The 17,303-nt window shown below is 47.7% G+C and overlaps 8 protein-coding genes across 11 annotated transcripts; 5 read left to right on the top strand and 3 right to left on the bottom strand.

The window, feature by feature from the left end:
- Positions 1-17: 17 nt before the first annotated feature.
- Positions 18-752, bottom strand: TSTA_056860 (RNA polymerase II transcription mediator complex subunit Srb7, putative; the record flags this gene model as incomplete). Its single annotated transcript, XM_002487255.1, has 2 exons — positions 18-647; positions 711-752. The coding sequence occupies 2 exons, from the start codon at positions 750-752 to the stop codon at positions 18-20; spliced, it is 672 nt and encodes a 223-aa protein (XP_002487300.1).
- A 255-nt stretch (positions 753-1,007) lies between these two features.
- Positions 1,008-1,941, top strand: TSTA_056850 (uncharacterized protein; the record flags this gene model as incomplete). Its single annotated transcript, XM_002487254.1, has 2 exons — positions 1,008-1,036; positions 1,074-1,941. The coding sequence occupies 2 exons, from the start codon at positions 1,008-1,010 to the stop codon at positions 1,939-1,941; spliced, it is 897 nt and encodes a 298-aa protein (XP_002487299.1).
- Positions 1,915-2,883, bottom strand: TSTA_056840. Of its 2 annotated transcripts, XM_002487252.1 has the most exons (3): positions 2,838-2,883; positions 2,385-2,782; positions 1,915-2,334 (listed from the first exon to the last, which is right to left on the bottom strand). In XM_002487252.1, exons 1-3 carry the CDS (start codon positions 2,862-2,864, stop codon positions 2,157-2,159), a joined length of 603 nt encoding a protein of 200 aa, XP_002487297.1. In that variant the 5' UTR covers positions 2,865-2,883; the 3' UTR covers positions 1,915-2,156. The 2 variants fall into 2 exon arrangements, with proteins under 2 accessions (XP_002487297.1, XP_002487298.1); XM_002487253.1 differs by having other exon boundaries at positions 2,385-2,883.
- A 189-nt stretch (positions 2,884-3,072) lies between these two features.
- Positions 3,073-4,052, top strand: TSTA_056830 (mitochondrial membrane fission protein (Fis1), putative). Its single transcript, XM_002487251.1, has 4 exons — positions 3,073-3,166; positions 3,242-3,260; positions 3,308-3,401; positions 3,467-4,052. The coding sequence occupies exons 1-4, from the start codon at positions 3,148-3,150 to the stop codon at positions 3,794-3,796; spliced, it is 462 nt and encodes a 153-aa protein (XP_002487296.1). The 5' UTR covers positions 3,073-3,147; the 3' UTR covers positions 3,797-4,052.
- Positions 4,053-4,336: 284 nt separating this feature from the next.
- TSTA_056820 (RING finger domain protein, putative) lies at positions 4,337-6,473 on the top strand. Of its 3 annotated transcripts, none has more exons than XM_002487248.1 (4): positions 4,337-4,760; positions 4,816-5,357; positions 5,443-5,889; positions 5,950-6,473. In XM_002487248.1, exons 1-4 carry the CDS (start codon positions 4,653-4,655, stop codon positions 6,266-6,268), a joined length of 1,416 nt encoding a protein of 471 aa, XP_002487293.1. In that variant the 5' UTR covers positions 4,337-4,652; the 3' UTR covers positions 6,269-6,473. The 3 variants fall into 3 exon arrangements, with proteins under 3 accessions (XP_002487293.1, XP_002487294.1, XP_002487295.1); XM_002487249.1 differs by having other exon boundaries at positions 4,816-5,363; XM_002487250.1 differs by having other exon boundaries at positions 5,443-6,473.
- A 379-nt stretch (positions 6,474-6,852) lies between these two features.
- On the top strand, positions 6,853-7,799 carry TSTA_056810 (short-chain dehydrogenase, putative; the record flags this gene model as incomplete). Its single annotated transcript, XM_002487247.1, has 4 exons — positions 6,853-7,005; positions 7,035-7,150; positions 7,203-7,306; positions 7,414-7,799. The coding sequence occupies 4 exons, from the start codon at positions 6,853-6,855 to the stop codon at positions 7,797-7,799; spliced, it is 759 nt and encodes a 252-aa protein (XP_002487292.1).
- Positions 7,800-9,566: 1,767 nt separating this feature from the next.
- On the bottom strand, positions 9,567-14,578 carry TSTA_056800 (GYF domain protein; the record flags this gene model as incomplete). Its single annotated transcript, XM_002487246.1, has 4 exons — positions 9,567-10,159; positions 10,215-13,893; positions 13,950-14,379; positions 14,490-14,578. The coding sequence occupies 4 exons, from the start codon at positions 14,576-14,578 to the stop codon at positions 9,858-9,860; spliced, it is 4,500 nt and encodes a 1,499-aa protein (XP_002487291.1). The 3' UTR covers positions 9,567-9,857.
- A 1,277-nt stretch (positions 14,579-15,855) lies between these two features.
- TSTA_056790 (uncharacterized protein) lies at positions 15,856-17,147 on the top strand. The gene is made up of 3 exons (XM_002487245.1): positions 15,856-16,098; positions 16,153-16,219; positions 16,265-17,147. Exons 1-3 carry the CDS (start codon positions 15,909-15,911, stop codon positions 17,043-17,045), a joined length of 1,038 nt encoding a protein of 345 aa, XP_002487290.1. The 5' UTR covers positions 15,856-15,908; the 3' UTR covers positions 17,046-17,147.
- Positions 17,148-17,303: the final 156 nt, after the last annotated feature.

The raw sequence follows: 17,303 nt of genomic DNA, 5'->3' as shown, positions 1-17,303 counted from the left end.
CTATATAGGGATCATAATCAATCTTGACCGTACCTCTGTTGTTTCGAATATATGCCCCTCTCAACGGTACTAAGAACTGATTCCAGTCTCTTCCCCAACTTCTTCAACTCCTTCGCTTTCTTCTCCCTCGCAAGCTCAACCTGTCTTAATTCGCTTTCCAACTCACGAATACGCGCTTCTTGTTCTGCTTCCGAAGAACCGATTCCGGGTAATCTCCCAATCAAATACTCAATCTGCTGCTCCTTGATAATCAAGTCACGCGCTAATTCCTTTTGTCGATACAAGAATAACTGAGGCGAATCTGGTATGGGTGGTTGATTCGGATCTCCTTGACCAGGAGTTAGAGACGTCGTCGCTGTCGCTCCATTTGTGCCTGGAGGGAGTGTCGAGGTCTCTGCTCCCACCCCTCCTGCTGCGCCACCTGCTCCGGAAATTCCGAGGGATGGTGAAGTCTGTCCCTGTTGTTCAGCGGTTTGTTTTGCGGCTGCACCGGCGGGCATGGGTGCCGCTGAGGGTTGGTTACGGGGGATCTTAGCCAGAGGCGGCATGGAGTCTGTGATGCCGGAGGATGGAGGCGGCACTGTTGCCGGGACGTGGTCATGATATGTGCTGAGATAGCAGAGAGTTGCGTAGAATTGGGTCGCGAGCTGTATTATCGTTTGGAATTAGACTAGCTTGACGGGTGAGTAGATTTGATGAAGTGAGATTACCTGATCGAGACATGTTTGGAGCTGTGTTAATATGTCAGCCATGGAGATTTATTCTTAAATATCTCAGGCCAATGTTGAAGTCAAGGATCAGAGGACGAAAGCGCTGATAGCGAGTGTTGGATAAAGGAAGCCAGAGGAAGCTTTGCTGGTGACGGAGGATAAAAATGAAGGTGGAGAACAAATCAAGCTCTGTTCACGTCGCGGACGGCTGTCGATCAACTTTCAAGCAGGTCCAACCACGGCATCGATCTTTACGAATGTGATTATAAAGGGGAGAATGGTGCTACGTACAGCATCATGGAGCTTACCAACAGGAACATTATTTCGTTCGTTCTCTTCTACTCGTGTTTCTCATGAACTAAGTCCATTCACCCGCCACCTTCTGAAAATACCCAAAGCTCCGCCAGCTCCATCGCAAAATCACCATGATCTACCTTCCTTCTTAACATATGCAAAGCAGACGGCTTTACCGGAAACCACCACTACGTATGTCGGCACAAAATACGAATATACCGTGCAATCGACTCTGCGTCGTTTCGCGTTCGATTTAGAACGAATCGGTGGTCGCGACGATGCCGGTATAGACCTTGTCGGGACATGGCATATTCCAGGTAGAGAATTCACACCATTCAGAGTTATCGTTCAGTGTAAAGCGTTGAAAAAGAAACTTGGACCAAATCTTGTCAGAGAGCTGGAAGGCGCTTTTCGGCATTCACCTGTTGGCTGGCGCACTAGTGAAAAGGTCGCTGTCCTGGTTAGTCCGAGGGAGGCAACAAAGGGAGTCAGGGATACTTTGACACGAAGTTCTTACCCCCTCTTCTGGATGATGATGGAAAGTGATGGGGCGTTGAAGCAGGTTCTTTGGAATTCCAAGGTAGAGGAACTGGGATTAGCTCCGCTAGGGGTAGAGACGAGGTACTCTCCGCTTGCTGATGCCACTTCTGATGATCGACCACGTCCAGATGTTGTATTGGCGTGGGATGGAAGTGATATTCCTGATATGGGCGCTGTTGAAGACACGATATCTCTGAAGGAAGCCGAATGGCTGTCTGCTTGGGGATGTGAGGATTTGCCAGAGGCACAGAAATATGAACTGCTAACTCTACTGGAGAACTCGTATCCCGAACTGACTCGAGAAATTATCAATGGCGGTGTTACTGAGGATTTCGGTCCAAAAAAACAACAGGTTTTACTGCTGCTCAAAGAAAAATTCAAAGAAAGATTCAATTGATCATTATATCTGAAGTACGAGCACGGTATCTGTGCTAAGACGGCTCCTCCAATTTTCAACCCAAAGCACTCGATTCTGAAGTGAATCGATAGTTGTAAAATATTGTTCCAATGTAAAGGGTATATAGATAAATAAAACACCGGTGTTTGTAGTCAACTCCATCAACGCCATCATTGCCGTCGTAAATTCACATCAAAAATTGGTACTAGCGTGTATTAACCTTGCATGGTTTGCCAGAAGTAGTTCGCATAGAAAAATCGGGAGAACTTCGGATCGATCTTAACCACATGGACATCACCTTTGCGACTGTTTCGAATAATCGCCTTGTTATAATTCCCAGCGTCGTCGGCCTCAACGTCAATGCCAAGGGAACGATAGACCTTGAGTCGCAATCTGCTACAGTCAGCTTAGTTCCAGCTGGATGGGGGAGGAAATAAACGTACATAGTAGCGTCGTCAGCCTCCCTCTCTCGACGTACAGTCTCATCACCTTCCAGTCCCTGTGCCTCGAGCTCCGCCAGTCGCTCTTTCAGCATCTCCAAATCCCCCTCTAGACGTTCCGACTCAATTTCCAAATCAGATGCGGCCTTTGCAATACGGAACTTTTGCGCATCCAGTTCGAGAATCTCCTGGGCGTGACGGGCTGGATCGTGTGCGGCCACGGTCTCGTCATAGTTCGCTTCTAGGGATTTCAAATTGCGCGATAATTTTCTTAAGGCAGTCTCTGCTTCGCGCATGCGCAAGTCTCGCGATTGTTGAAGTGCAGTTAACGATTCATTGATTCGGGTCACTGCGAGTTTGTCGGGGTTGATATTGAAATTTCCAATTGTGTGTTGGATGAGCTAGACAAACATTAGCTGCTTGTCGACATGGCATGGCAACAGATCGTCAACGTACAGTAGCAGGATCTTCGTCGAGCAACATTTTAGCTACAGTCCAAGGCAATCTTTTCAAAGACAGAACGCGAAGTGGTGAGAGAGTATCACGAAGAACAGTCTGGTTTCTGCCAGAAATAAACGCGTGACTGCGCCACATGGTTGCGGGAGCAACAGCCACAGCAAATCAAGGTCATTGCGTCACTGCACCGCCACATGTTGAGCCTTTTGTTCTGCTGATCCATCAATCCGATCACAGGCACAAAACATCTCTTCGGATTGTACTTTGTCGCATTCAATATATTCATAATAATTCTTTGTCAACAGTCAATATGGTCACTAATCTGCCTTGTACGTACTGCGCTTTTGGTCTCCCTCTGTGTTCGTGGAAAGAATGTGTAGCTAATTCGAACCGGTGATAATCAGACGCTGCAGATGCCGAGAGGCAAGTACGGTTCTGCTCGTTATTATTTCAAAGCTAACCTTGAATAGCCCCTTGAGACCCGAGGAACTCCAAGTCCTGCGAGCACAGTATGAGAAGGAGGGTGAATATGTCGGAGTACAGACCAAATTCAACTACGCCTGGGTATGTCCGGAAACCAAGTTTATGACTGTCTTTGTATACCTTATGTGGCTAACCGGAATCGAAAGGGACTCATTAAATCAAATCTTCGAAGCGAACAACAGGAAGGTGTTATCCTCCTCTCCCAGATCTTTCGCACCGCTCAGGAACGTCGCCGTGAATGCCTCTACTACCTCGCTCTCGGAAACTTCAAGCTAGGCAACTATGCAGAAGCGCGCAAATACAACGATGCATTGCTCGAGCATGAACCCGGCAATCTGCAGGCTGCTAGCCTGCGACAACTCATCGAGGACAAAGTCGCCAAAGAGGGTTTGATGGGAGTTGCCATAGTGGGCGGTGTGGCTCTTGCTGCTGGATTGATCGGAGGTCTCCTTGTCAGAGGCTCTCGCAGACGATGAGAAATGATTCTATATGACAGATCCAACACGGCCAGTATACGACATGAAGTTTTCTCCGTACATATCTTCGTTTTGATTGATAGCTAATTGACCACGGCATGGGCGGGCGTTATTCTTCTTACGATCACTGTATCTTTAAACTGTTTTCCCCTTTCGTTTTGCTGATCGCGTAACATGTCTGTTTGGCTTTAGTGTTTATATATCAAGATCACAGCTACAAATCACAATTTCTCTACTCCAGATTATCCACCCAAGCAGGATGTTCCATAGCCACATTGCAATTTGCCCAGGTGGACCTTGAAAGAAAACCAGTAACCATCATAACCACTTCACTATCTGGGGCCTTGTTGATTGAGTAGCAGTCTCAACAGATGTTGTGTGTATATAATTGTGGCGAAGTGCGGATATGTTGATGCCTCGGAAATCGGTCCACAATCCACCCAGGGCGGCAGCTAACGTCATCAGATCGGAAACCGCCATCCCAATCACGAGGCTATTCTCTCCTCTTCCATTCTTTTTGCTCGTCGTTTCCGTGCAGTCAAGGCTGAATTTTAGTGCTGCGTCTGACAACAAGCGATTGTCCTATGTGTACAGAGTCAAAGGAGACCAATCTTGTCAATGAGTGTTACTTGCGTTTTGTTTCCCAAAAGAGGGTTCGTCTATGAGCCTTTTTGGCCTTGTTGACTCAACTAGATCCCGTCAGTTGTCACATTCGAAACAGTTTCTGCATCGACAACAACAAGTCGATTTCATATATTTTGGAGTCTATATTCATTTCCATCTCACATATCTCCAAATTTCTACTCACTCGGGCTGTCTAAACCTCTTGAGCTTTCATTCTTAGTTTCCACTCAATATGCCGGAGCGCGGAGAGGACGTTCTGTGCTACCATTGTAACAATGTGTTTCCCAAAGATGAGTTTGGCCTGATGTGCCCAAGATGTGGCTCTGACTTTACCGAGATTGTAAGTATTTACGCTGTCGGCGATCTTTAGAGAATGCGATCTAATTTCATGATAGATTGAAGGCAGTGCCGAGGAACAACATCAGATTGGAGATCATAACTCTCATCCTTCAAGCACGCCTCTTGCTCCCTCATTATCACCACACGAGCACCAACCTCAATCTCCTCAATCTCTACGATCAGCGCGATATGATGCGGAAAATCCATTCTTCAACCACAATCCATGGTCTGAAACTAACGACGACGAACCACAAAGATTTGGAAGCCCTCCTAGAGTTAGTCGTCATTCCTACCGTTCGCCAGATGGCCGAATCACATTTACTAGCACAACTTTCACTACCGGTATGGGTGGGCGTCACCGAATTCCGCCGTCTCCTGATATGTATGGCGGCGAGCCGCTTTTACGGACATTTGGCACCATTTTCCAAGAATTAGCAGGCGCCTACAATACACAAAACCGCAATGGTCCACCTCCAGACCGAGAAGAACCATGGGAAACTCCTGGCGCAAGTCGAGGTGCGAATTTTCATGGCGGATCATCGCCGAGGAATACAGACAGCCCACAACCCCCACCATTGCCACTAGGTAGTTTGAACGAGTACGTGTATGATTATTTCCTTTGTGGGACAATGCACTACCATTCCTGATCCTCTTTTTGATGATATGAGCTCATATGGTTATAGCATATTTGACTTATTACGAACGGATGCAGCTGGATATGGATTTGATCGGCCCGGTGGTGGAATACATATAATGGGGACCACGGGGATGGGCCCGTTGCATCCTTTATCCTTACTTGCTACCATACTCGGTGGTGGGCGCATTGGAGATGCCGTGTATTCGCAAGAAGAGCTTGATCGCGTTATATCACAGCTTGTGGATCAAAATATGAATCAAGGAGCACCGCCAGCCGCCGAAAGTGCGATTCGTTCCCTACCAAAAAGAACCGTTGATAAGGAGATGTTAGGAGCAGAAGGAATGGCGGAATGTTCTATATGCATGGATGCAGTTGATCTTGGTAGCGAAGTCACAGAACTTCCTTGCAAGCACTGGTTTCACGGAGATTGCATTGAAATGTGGTTGAAACAGCATAATACCTGTCCGCACTGTCGCAGGCCTATCGACCAAGGGTAAGTCGTGATCTTCGCAGTTTATGAGGCGCTGGGCGTCTACTAACAATGCTTCATTAGTGAGAGTGCCCCTGGAACCATGAATAATCCTGTAGTCATTCCAAGCAGTCCCCCGCAATCTCCTCGACGACGCCGATCTTCTGCATTTGGTTATGACACAAATCGCGACCACAATGGCAGTCCTTACCGTACTCGCCGCCATCGGACCAGCAGTGGTTCCTCGTTCAACAATAATCATCGTTCCCCACCGCATCAAGCGGCGTCAGCTCCTCCAGAAGAAAGGCGAGAACAATCCAACCGGGACGAGCCCGAACCCCAACCTCAGTCCAGTGGCGGAGGAGTTACAGGGTGGCTGAGAAGTCATTTTGGCGGCAGCTGAATATTACAGATGTGTAGTGAAGCTATTTGCCAACTTGTACAGTGGCTCTCACTTTTCTTCTTTGGAAATGGCGTGTTTATAACAAATACCATTTTTATTTTCTGCATAGAAAGGCCAGGACAATGGGACGAATTTCTTAGTTACAATGCATTGCTATTGATTCATTTCCTATGACGCCTTCATGTGATTACATTTTTGCAATGCATTCTTAGTCAATCCCCATAGTTTCAACTTTGTCATGGCGGAGATTAGGGCATAAATCCGTAATATCCGCTTCAGTCGAATTGAGTCGTATCGCTTATCGCGTATTCAACAACCTCTTTGTTGCGCTCTAAGGACATATTCAACGAATAGGAGGCTGTTTAAGTATTGTACGAGAAACAGTCAGACCCGTGCGGTGAATAAATGCCGCGAAATCCGATCTGAGAACTCGAGTATTTATACAGGACGTACCCAGTATGGGAACATATCCATGGATATCTGGGACTTCTCTTCATGACAATTGTCGCTGACATTCTGCTTTAATATCCCCAGTGTTGGATACCAAAATATAGCAAAAATTCGAGCAAGCGACATAGTTAACCATGGCATCGAAGACATGGCTGATCACTGGCGCCTCCTCTGGTCTCGGACTCGCAATTGCCGAAGCAGCCCTACAAGCCGGCCACAAAGTGATTGCAACCGCACGTAACCCGACGAAGGCGGCCGATGAGAATCCACAGTCTCAAAACTGGGCGGTAGCTGGATTGAGCTGGATGTGACTCAGACTGAAACTACCAAGAAAGTCGAAGAAGCTATCAAGCAAGCTGGCGGCGTTATCGATGTGGTGATCAATAATGCAGGGTACTCACTGCTTGGCAGTATTGAGGATACATCGCACAAGTAGGCAATCCATCCAATCCAGCAGAACTGCTTATGTTGATAACGGTACCAGATTTCCTCGCCCTCATAAATGGAAGAACACCCTTGAGTACTCGAACCGCGCCAAATACATTTGTGCTGAATTGGGTCTGGATTTCTTCCTCGCTCATATGCAGGGTCAAAATTTGCTTTGGAAGGTGAGACTACCACTGCATTTGACATGAACCAACATTCGATACAACTTTAAATCCACCTTAGATGATGTACTCACTGGTGGCTTCTAGGTATGTCCGAAAGTCTTGCGAGAGAACTGTCCCCTTGCGGTATCCGGGTACTTCTGGTCGAGCCAGGAGAATTTCGCACAAAGTTCTTGTCTGCATATATCGAGCCGGCTGCTGGAATGAACAAAGGATATGTCGGGACACCCCTCGAAAAATTTCTACAGGTGTTCAAATCGAAAGACGGGAAACAACAAGGTGATCCTGCCAAAGCGGCGCAGAGAATTCTAGAAATCGTTACCAATACTGGAATGGGTGCTGGGAAAGAAGGTTTTTTGCGAGTACCGCTTGGTAAGGACTGCTATGAGCGATTCTGGGCCAAATGCGAGTCTATGCAAAAGAACTTGTTGCAGATGAAGGGTATTGCCCACTCAACTGGTTATGATGCATGAGACGTGCTACTCAGAGGACTATGTCAGAGGAAGAATAAAAGCATAAAGAAAGTGATGATCGACTTGCAATAGGGTAAATAAGAAAGATTTTTTACTCATTATTAGCAGAACCTAACTATCAAAGCTTAAAAAAACACTGGTCAATTCTTTGAAAGCTTTGATTAAAGGACTTCAATGGGATAGAAAGCAAGATGCTAATTTAATGGATTTTCTTAGCTACACTGTTGTGATATAAGGTGCAGACCAGTCACATTGATAGATCTAAAAGGTAATTTTCTAGAACAAACATTCAAAGGCAACCAATGAAATATCTCATAGTCTAAATAAGGTTGCATACTTAGCTTAAACTTTACTGGTACTTCACGGCCCCACTAGGGCTAGCCTAGCTGTTATGGGAATACGGTAAGCCTGGCTACGTATAATGAAAGGAAGGCCCCTCTATATCTATACTGATCTCAGCTTTGATTGCTCTAATATGGAAGTAAAGAGCATCCTAATTATTAATACTAAGATAGAATATTTTGGAGTGCTCTTCATGTCTAGTTCCTAAGTATTTAACTCAGATCCTCCCTCGAAATATCCCCTTAATGTTTCAATCATTCATAACCTGCTACACTTTCACTGTTAGACACATGATATGAAAGCAATCTTGAATTTGTTCCCAAGCAAAAGGCAAAAGAACTCGAAAATGAGCAAGTGCGTGAAGTTCGAAAAAGATTGCGCAGAATCTCGAGCATGTCTGGAACAGACTTGCAGATTTTGAGTATGATCATTACTTTGACCCAGACTCTTTGACGACTTGGGTGTCAAGTACGAAGATCTGATTTTCAAAGACGATGGTCTCTATGAGAATACTACAAACCCCACTTTCTTTTTACGAGGCAAATTGGAATACTCTCTCGATCTAGACTCTTCTCGGACTGTGAGAGAAGTTGGCACATATGAACGAGCCTTCTGGACAATTGAGGGAGACAATGGCGCTTTAGACCTCTGCCAAATGTTACGCGATTATTTTGAATCAGTCTTTTGGAAAGCACCGGATAGTAAATCCATGAGCCTGCAGGACATGGGCGAATGGTCAGATACTGTGGGTAGGTACGTGATATCAATTGTCCACCTCTGTCTTCCCCATATTTACTAGTTACTAACTTTACTGTGACCGCTATAGTCAAAGCTGGTGCATGCTACTCGGCCGTAACAAGGAGCTTCTCTAGTCTCCCTTCCGCTACGAGCATTGTAACCCAGTAGAAGCCTGGTCTAATCCTGACAAGCCCCATGTGTTAATGACGATCGAAAATCACCTCCCGAGCAAAGACGGCATATTAACCGCTGAGATAGAAGCTTTATCTTCAGACGCCCCGGATTCTCCCAGTCCCATCGAGAGGAAACGTTTCACGGAAGAAGCTCGAGAAGCGGTGCATCATGTCCTCTGATTTGGTTGAAACTGTGTTTTGGTTATGGGTAGCTTTTCTTTTCCTCAAGTTTACGAACTTCTAGCATTGCGAAATCAAGAATGTGTTGCTATGAAAAGATGCCAATGGCAAGAGTAATAAGATATCTCTTCCCTGTCTAAACCTAGGTAATTCGATGAGTGATTTGGGTCTTTATTTGTAGGAATGTATTATGTAGACGTAGGCAATCATCGATTTATGTTTACTATAAAGCCACTGGCCAGGCAGAAGAGCTTCAAAACTGTGTTGAAAGGTTACTTATTTCAAATGGCAATCACGATATAGAAATAAACAGCTTTGACGCTATTACCAGCTGACTGTGCACAATCTATCACTAATCCCAGTTCATTGCTAGGTTACCTAGGTATTGTACATCTTAGCTTCAGGAGAGAAGAGGCAAGGCCACTATCCAAACCAAGTACGTTACAATCGCTGGATGGTGACATTCTCGACCTTGCAAGGCTTGATACTTGTAGCTCCTTTCACCAAGTCCATGCCTTTATTCAATTCCGCAACATAACAAACAAGACATCACTTTTCGCGTTCCATAAGCCTTGTACACCTTTTTTCAAATGCAAACTAGACGGCTCTCAGTTCACGTGAGAATTTACCGCTTGCCCTTCTTCTTGCTGGCAACAACCTTGAATGCAGCAGCGCTATCGTCCTCCTGTCTAGGTTGGATTGAGGACTTCTTGGCAACTTCACTCCAGCCGCCAGAAGCTGCTTTCTGGTCAGTCAATGCACTGGTACTAACAGGGTCAGCGATTCCCTTATCAGCAAGCTTGCGGCGGCGGATGAATTCTTCTGCGAAACGACGACCATCCAATGTCTGAGAGTTGGCATAGACAGAGTCGGAGATAATTTCTGCTTCAGCTGGCAATAAGAGTAGTTGCTGTACGAAGTCGTCCACTGTTTAGTCATCATTAGCAGGTCGTCAAGGAAGTTTAAAGCAGTAATATCATACCATTGATACCATTGTTCAAACCCTTTCCTAGGGTTATCTTGGCCCATTTCGTGAACTCTTCGTTTGCGCGGTTTGCATTAGATACTGGGGTGTTGACAATGGTCGATGTTCTGGCGGGAGCTGCAGGTCTTGGCTTTGCAACCTGAGGAACAGAAAGCGTAGCGCTGGTAGAGCGAGGTCCAACTGGAGCAGCTGGAGGTGCCTTGGCTTTACCACCGGCCCCAACTGTAGTCCATGCACCTGAGGTTGCGGACGTTGGTGACGCGGCTACTTTACTAGCGAGATCAGCGTACCGCTTTCCTGATACCGGAGAAGCTGCTGTAATGGCTGCAGCCTGAACGGCATTGACCTGGGCCAATTTCTGCTTGCGTGCCTCTTCTTCTTTCTGAATCTGAGCAAGAGTCTTGGCAGGAGAACCCGCAGCCTTTGCAGCTGGCTTGGACCAAGCTGAACTTGCAGTGCTGGGTGTGGATGGAGACATACCGCTGGCCCAGTTTGCTGTTGATGGCAACCCGGGAGCCGTTGCTTGTTGCGCTTGCGAGAGACGTTCTTGTTCTGCCAGAAGTTGAGCTCGACGGGCCTGTGCTGCAAGTTCTTCGCGCTGAGCCGCGCTGCGAGCCTCTGCCTCCTGAATTTCTTTCAAAGATGGGCCCTTTGGCGCTTCAATGCTATCCTTCGCCCAGGGAGCGATGGAAGCGGTTGGTGTTTCAACAGGTGTCTGGTTCTGGGAGCGCGAAGTTGCTGCAAGAGCATCAGCAACGTGCTGGCGATTCCGCTGAGCTGCCGGTGCTGGAAGTGGAGATTGCGAGGGAGGAGGTGGGAAAGGGTGAGGAATACCAGAATCACCTTTAGCCACCCATGCAGCGTCAGCTTGTGCTTGCTTCTGCTGTTGTTGCTGTTGTCTTTGCGCACTAGCTGCCTTTTGCACCTGCTGGGAAAGAGAGAGTGGTTCATCGGAAAATGTTTCTTGATCCCGCAAAAAAGCTTCTTGATCCTGTTGCTCCCGGGATATCTCAGGCTGCTCGGCCGTGGCAGAAGTCGGGAGAGACGACAAACCTTCGCTAACTCTCAGCATGTTCTCTTCTTCATCGGAGCGGAGAGCGTGGAACTGGCGAAGACGTTCATCACGCGCTTGTTGCTCGAAAATACTATCCGAATGGGTCTTGTCGTATTGCTCCTGCTCTTGCTGAAGGCGTGCACGTTCCTGCAAAATTGAGTTGACCTGTTGGGGGTGTATGCCGGCTTCTTGCTGACGACCGCTATAAGAGCCTTGAGAATTCAAAGGGAAGGGGCCAGGACGGCTCAGATTTAGGCGATCGAGAAATCCCGGGAGTTCATCGTGTGAACCGAAGTCCGTCCCGAGGATTTGAGGTCCGAAAGGGAGAGTATTCTGTCTGAAGGGGCCATCGAAGTAGCCTGGCATTGGCTGTGGTGGCTGGATAGGAGATTGCTGATAACCACCCGTAGGAGACGTGATGCTTCCAAAACTGGGCTGGCTTTGGAGGCTGTGTGCACTGGAATGGTGTTGAAGCTGGGGTTGCACATTATGTGGCCCCCCCTGTAATTGAATTTGCTTCATCATAGCTTGTTGTTGAGCAAGATGCTCCTTCTGCCTAGCCATGAGATATTGTTCCTCCTGCTTTCTCCGTTCCAATGCATTCTGCTGCTCTGCAGTGAGCGTCGTTCCAAAGGTAGGGAAGCTGTTTGCGAACGGAGGTTGAGCGGCACCGGGCTGTGTTCCAGTCCCCCATGTTGCAGCTTGATTGGGCTCGGGCCCATGAGGTATGCCTATCTGAGGTACAAGGAATGGCTCGCGGGAATTTCCAATGCGACGAACAAGTTGAGCTAAAGGCTCGAAGTCAGGATCCTCGAGCTTTTTGACTTGAAGTTCCGCGGTGAAAAATCCTGCTTTGAACCAATCGTGCATTTCCAATCCTGACCAAGGTCCTTGAATGTTTCCCTGCGGATCACGGTAGATCCATCGCATACGATCCGGCATTACCATGGTCCGTTGCTGAGCTGCCGGGATGGCACCAGCGACCCCACCAGACGAGACATGGTGATTCTGTGGGACTTCCGATGTTGAAGCTAGAGGTGTTGTCAAAGTACTAGCGGCTGAGGTGGGCGGAAGTTGCAAAGGCGTCGATGTAGAAGGCTTGTGATCTGTCACAGAATAAGTCACGGTTTCAATATTGACATCCGATCTCTTATATAGCTCACCTTGAGACCGATTCCCGTCTTCCTGACGTCCAATATCACCGTGCGTATTGTCTTGCATGGAAGACGGGAAAAGAGAACCCATCTTGCTCGCCCGACCGATGCCGCCAGTCCCACCAAGCCCCCCGTGAGAACCGAAGAAACCACCTGCACCGAGTGTAGAAAGACCTGGAGACTGAACTTCGGCCATAGACCCAAAGATAGGATCACCAAATCCTGTGAAAGCAGCTCGCTCACGTGTTGGTGTCCCAATTGCTCCGGCAGAAGGCCATGCCCCTGAGCTACCAATAGCGGGAAGACCGGCTAGTCCGCCAAGGTTAGAGAAACCCCTGCCCGGACCTACACTAGAAGTTTGACTGCGATCACCACCAGACATGTCTACAGCAGAGCCGCCACGTCGGATAGAACCAAAAGAGGGAGCTGCAGAGTCATCGCGTAGCCCGGTTATGCCTGGATGCTGACTTCGCTGCACGTCAGAGCCATCAGTGTCCACGTCATCATCAATCTTCTCGCCTCGCGGGCTTTGGTAGGGATTCGTGTTTGTTGGGCTGGTTGGCTCAAGTCCCTGGAGGTGACTTGGAGAAGCATGGGCACCGTCACCACGGCCGAGTAGATCTCGAAGGCCAGGAACACCAGCGGTCATACCAAACGCGGAGAATCCAAGCTCGTCTATACCCGACCCGACTTCCTCAGAGCCGCCAAGAGCAGCACTCCCACTGCGAGGCTCATCGAAGGGATTCGTTTCGCTGCGGGTAGGACGAGTCTTAAGAGTATCATTCCATGGTGATTGCGAGCGACTTGTCGCCTCGGTCTCGGCAAGACGCTCTATCTCCTTCGCCAAGCTTTTATCCTTAGCTAGCATTCCAACATCCTCCGAGCTATCTTTTGAGAGCAACCCCTTGAATCTGCTTTCGCCACGAACACTGCCAAAGCCAGGTCTTTTCTCAACGGTAGATGTTGTAGTTTGAGGACTGGAAGTACCGAGCGAAAAGCTTCCGAAAGCGCCCATCGGTGACAAGTTTGCAGTTTGGGAGCTTGACGTCCAAGGCGAGGAGGCACCGGCCAGACCACTGACTACTGGGTTCGTAGCGCTCCGTTTCAGAGACCCGAACGGAGACGAAATATCGGGTAGATCTTTGGTCTTGTCTTTCTCTTCAGGTTGTTTATAACTCGATCCTGTATCTCTAAGGTCGGTTTTACGGCGAAGTAGAGAAGGAGGAGGTGTAGTTGTATTAGGTTCTTCCCGGAAGAAACGAGAACCGCCAGTCGGAGACATGGGATTGCCTGTTGAATCTTGAGTTTCTCGACGTCGCGTACCGGGTCGTCCAGAGCTCGGAGAGGAAGTGTTGAACGGGGTCGAATGGGAGACCGAGGCTTTCCGTCCACCAACACCAGAAGTATTGTCCTTGGTGGCGCTTGATGGTGGAGGTTTCAGAGGGGAGTTAACAGTAGTCGAAAAGAGCTAGGTATCAAATTTAGCAAAAAGTGAAGATTGTCTGGGAAACATGAGTGACATACCTCACGTTCCTCTTCCGTCATATCTATTAGGCCTAGTGGTTCATAATGTCCCAAATGGTCCCAGCAAACCTCAGGTCCCGGAGGAGAGTCTTTTTGATCCTCTTTCTTCACCCAGGTACCGTTAGTGTTCCCAGTCTCTTCAAGAGGGTTCCACGAGGCTAGGAAATGGTCTCCCATATTCTTCCCTAACGCTCCTGAATCTCGCTGACCCTTAAAGATGCTCAAAAGATCTTCCTTCGAGTATCGGCTGTCGCCAGTTGAACCGTTGCGAGACTGATAGTTGGACGTCATATGAGGAGGAATGTATGCGGTAGAAGTAGGAGTAGATGTAGACGTAGGTTGACTACTACTATCACGATTGTGCGATAGATTTGTCGCAACAGAGGGACGGCGGAAAGTCTGTGTCGCGCCGTTTGTACGAGACCGCGTCCTGAGTAAAAAAAAAATTAACGGCTTAGTATAATGTACCTTTGAGCAAACGAAATTTCATTGAGAAAATCCCGACAATAGGGTGTAGAGACTCATAGGATTGCTACCCACCATTCTCCGCTCATAGAACCATCTCTCTTTGAATCCTGGTTAATGCCAGCAGCAGCAGAGGCAAAACTCGAAGGTAGTGGTAACGGCATTTTTGCTGCAAGGACCAATTAACCTAAGTAAAGATAGGCAGATATTGAGATGTGTTCTATACCAGGATATGCTATTCCTCGTGGCAACAGAGATAGCACTGAAAAAAAAAGAGAAGAATGATTCCGCACACGGCACAAACAAAAAATACAAGCCGAGGGGAATGATCGCTCAGGAAAGAGTTGCTGAGGATGCAACGATGCTGTATGCAGTATACGCTGAGTAAGGTGTGGGTTCAGATGAGAACGAGGATGTGACCGTAAGAGAAGTCAAGATCGATAACGAAGAGACGTTGGAGATCAAAAGAAAGAAGATCGATCCTTGAAGGTTCCGTGCAAGTGATGGTTAGCTCTACCGTTTCTGGTTTCTGGCGAATCAGAAGTATACCGTGGAAATAACGGTCCACACAAATTGATCGCAAGAAATGTGCACCTGCTTGCCAGCCACTCGCTATTCGCTTGGCACAACGATTCTGATTGTGGGTTGGGGCGATAACCTTACAGTTGTATGAAATATAGTATCCGAATACGCGAAGCTACTGATTGATTCGGATCTGGTGTGCATTTTCCACATCTGAGGATATGTTGGGCATGTCTTGAAAAGTCGAGAGATTGGATGACAAGGTGCGTGGCAGGTCCGGTTATTGGAACTATTGCCACGAGAACATACATGCATTGTCAAGACTTGCTTGAACTCTCTCTGGAAGCGGTTACAATGGCTAGTCAAGAGCAGACCAAGAGGGCACTTACGGCTTGCCGTGCAGTAAAAGACAGGCAGAAGAACTCTATTCAGTTTGTTATGGGTTTGGGACTTTGAGCCCTTCGTGTATCTTCTGTCATTGCTAAGAGGGAGTTGGAAGTCTGACGCCCAATTTTGAGTATTATTGCGATACTAGAGGTTTTGAATTTTATTCTGAGTGCCTTTTGCAATGACTACTGACTCCAAAGACCAAGCAAAGGAGATCTATCAGCAATCCTGTCGCGGTAGTCTTCTTGGGCACTCAGATGGATGCAATAGTAGAATAGCAGTATAGTGAGATATACCGGAGGCACAGTATGCCTCAGAAGAACATCCAAAGGATTCAGAAGCATCACAGCAATCTGTTCCTCTAAACAGATGCCCAACCATGACAGAAGATAAAACTGCCTCGAGGTAAGCTTAGGGCTATGTTTGCACTGTTTGTTTAATCGGTCCGTCGTAATTCCGACAGTATCAGGCATCACCATCATTGATGTAATGACTCCCTGGATCCCCTTTTTTAATTCTACAAATATTTAACAGAGCAAAGCAAGACGTTCCTTCGCGAGAAATATTATTGCAGAAATATACATCATGGCTGGGTCGGAAGATACTGCGTTGAATCCTTCCCGTATCCTCGAAGTCGTGCTCGCATCGCTCCGGGGTGATGGACAAACAGAGGCCTCAATCGGGAATGCCTATGAAGCAATAGCAGTTATTGGCCATGCATCTATGATTGCTACACAGTTTCGTCTCGTTGGATTAGGCGAAGAACATAATATTGGTATTTTGGGATTGCGTTTTGAAGACACAAAGACGATTACTGACAGCCGGATAGAAAATAATACAGACGCCACAATCCTGCCCAAGGACTGGAACGCTCATGCCAATACTTACTCCTTCCGGTATGCTCGGCAACAGTCGTCGACTGAATACTTACTGAAAGTCAGTCGACTTGGCAATAATGCAGTTATTATGGGGCTGGCTGGGGAAGATAAGGCAACGTCATTCGATGTTCTTGTGTCCGAGTTCATTTCGTCAACTGCCTTACCTTTCCAGATACATCCAGATCAGCCAGATAGCCTAAGGTCACTTTTTGTGTCACCTAATCGCCTTGACGATCTGATTAATCTCTTCAAAATCCATGTTATCCAGAAATTTGCCATATCGAGTTTACCACAACAGGCCGGTGATGAAGCTCGTGATCAACAACGACAACAACAACAACCGGAAGGCCCTCCTCAGCATGATCCGTTACGAGAGGACATTGGCCCTCCGCCTGCTCGTCCATATCCATTTGATGATCCGTTAGCTGCAGCACCTCGTCAACAGGTACCCGCTGGGGACTTTGCTCCGCCTGGTTTCGAAGACGAGTACGAGTTGAACAGACAATCGCAAGGCCGCACGATGCCTTACGGAGGAGGGAACTTTCCGCGCAGTGGTGACAGAGATCTCTATCCTCAAGGCTTAGGTCCTCGTGATCCGCTCAGAGGAACCTTTGGACCTGACCTAAGAGGCGGTGGTGGAATGCATCCGACACCTGATGATCCGATGTTTGGAGGATTCGGAGGACAGCAAGGCGGTTACGACCCGCGAGCACCGCCAGGATCTCGATATGACCCTGTAGGACCATGGGATGCTCCGCCATACGGTCGAGGCTCTGGTCCTGGAGGTCGTGGGTTTGGGTCGGGGGGTTTCGGTGGAGGGTTTGGTGGTGGTGATATCATTTGACGATGGAATCGATGGGCTAGGACGGGTTAGCTAGATATTCGACTGAAATGTCTATTTTCTTCACGATAATGTATTATTGAATAATGAATGCAAGATTTGCCGACTTCTTCTGCGTAATAACCGACTTTTTCGTAGAGTGAGACGGGCGGATGTAGTTTGTTTCTTTTTTATTGTTTCTAGGTGTTGGTGTGGCGCATGGACTGGCGTGGCGCAATTTCCGCGTCTGTTTGGGAGCTAACCTAACTGTCCCAGACGCAC

Source organism: Talaromyces stipitatus, genomic scaffold (genome assembly GCF_000003125.1).
Source record: "Talaromyces stipitatus ATCC 10500 scf_1105507295487 genomic scaffold, whole genome shotgun sequence".
NCBI lineage: Eukaryota > Fungi > Ascomycota > Eurotiomycetes > Eurotiales > Trichocomaceae > Talaromyces > Talaromyces stipitatus.
The sequence above is the reverse complement of the archived record's forward strand: the minus strand, read 5'-3'. Positions and strand labels throughout refer to the sequence as shown.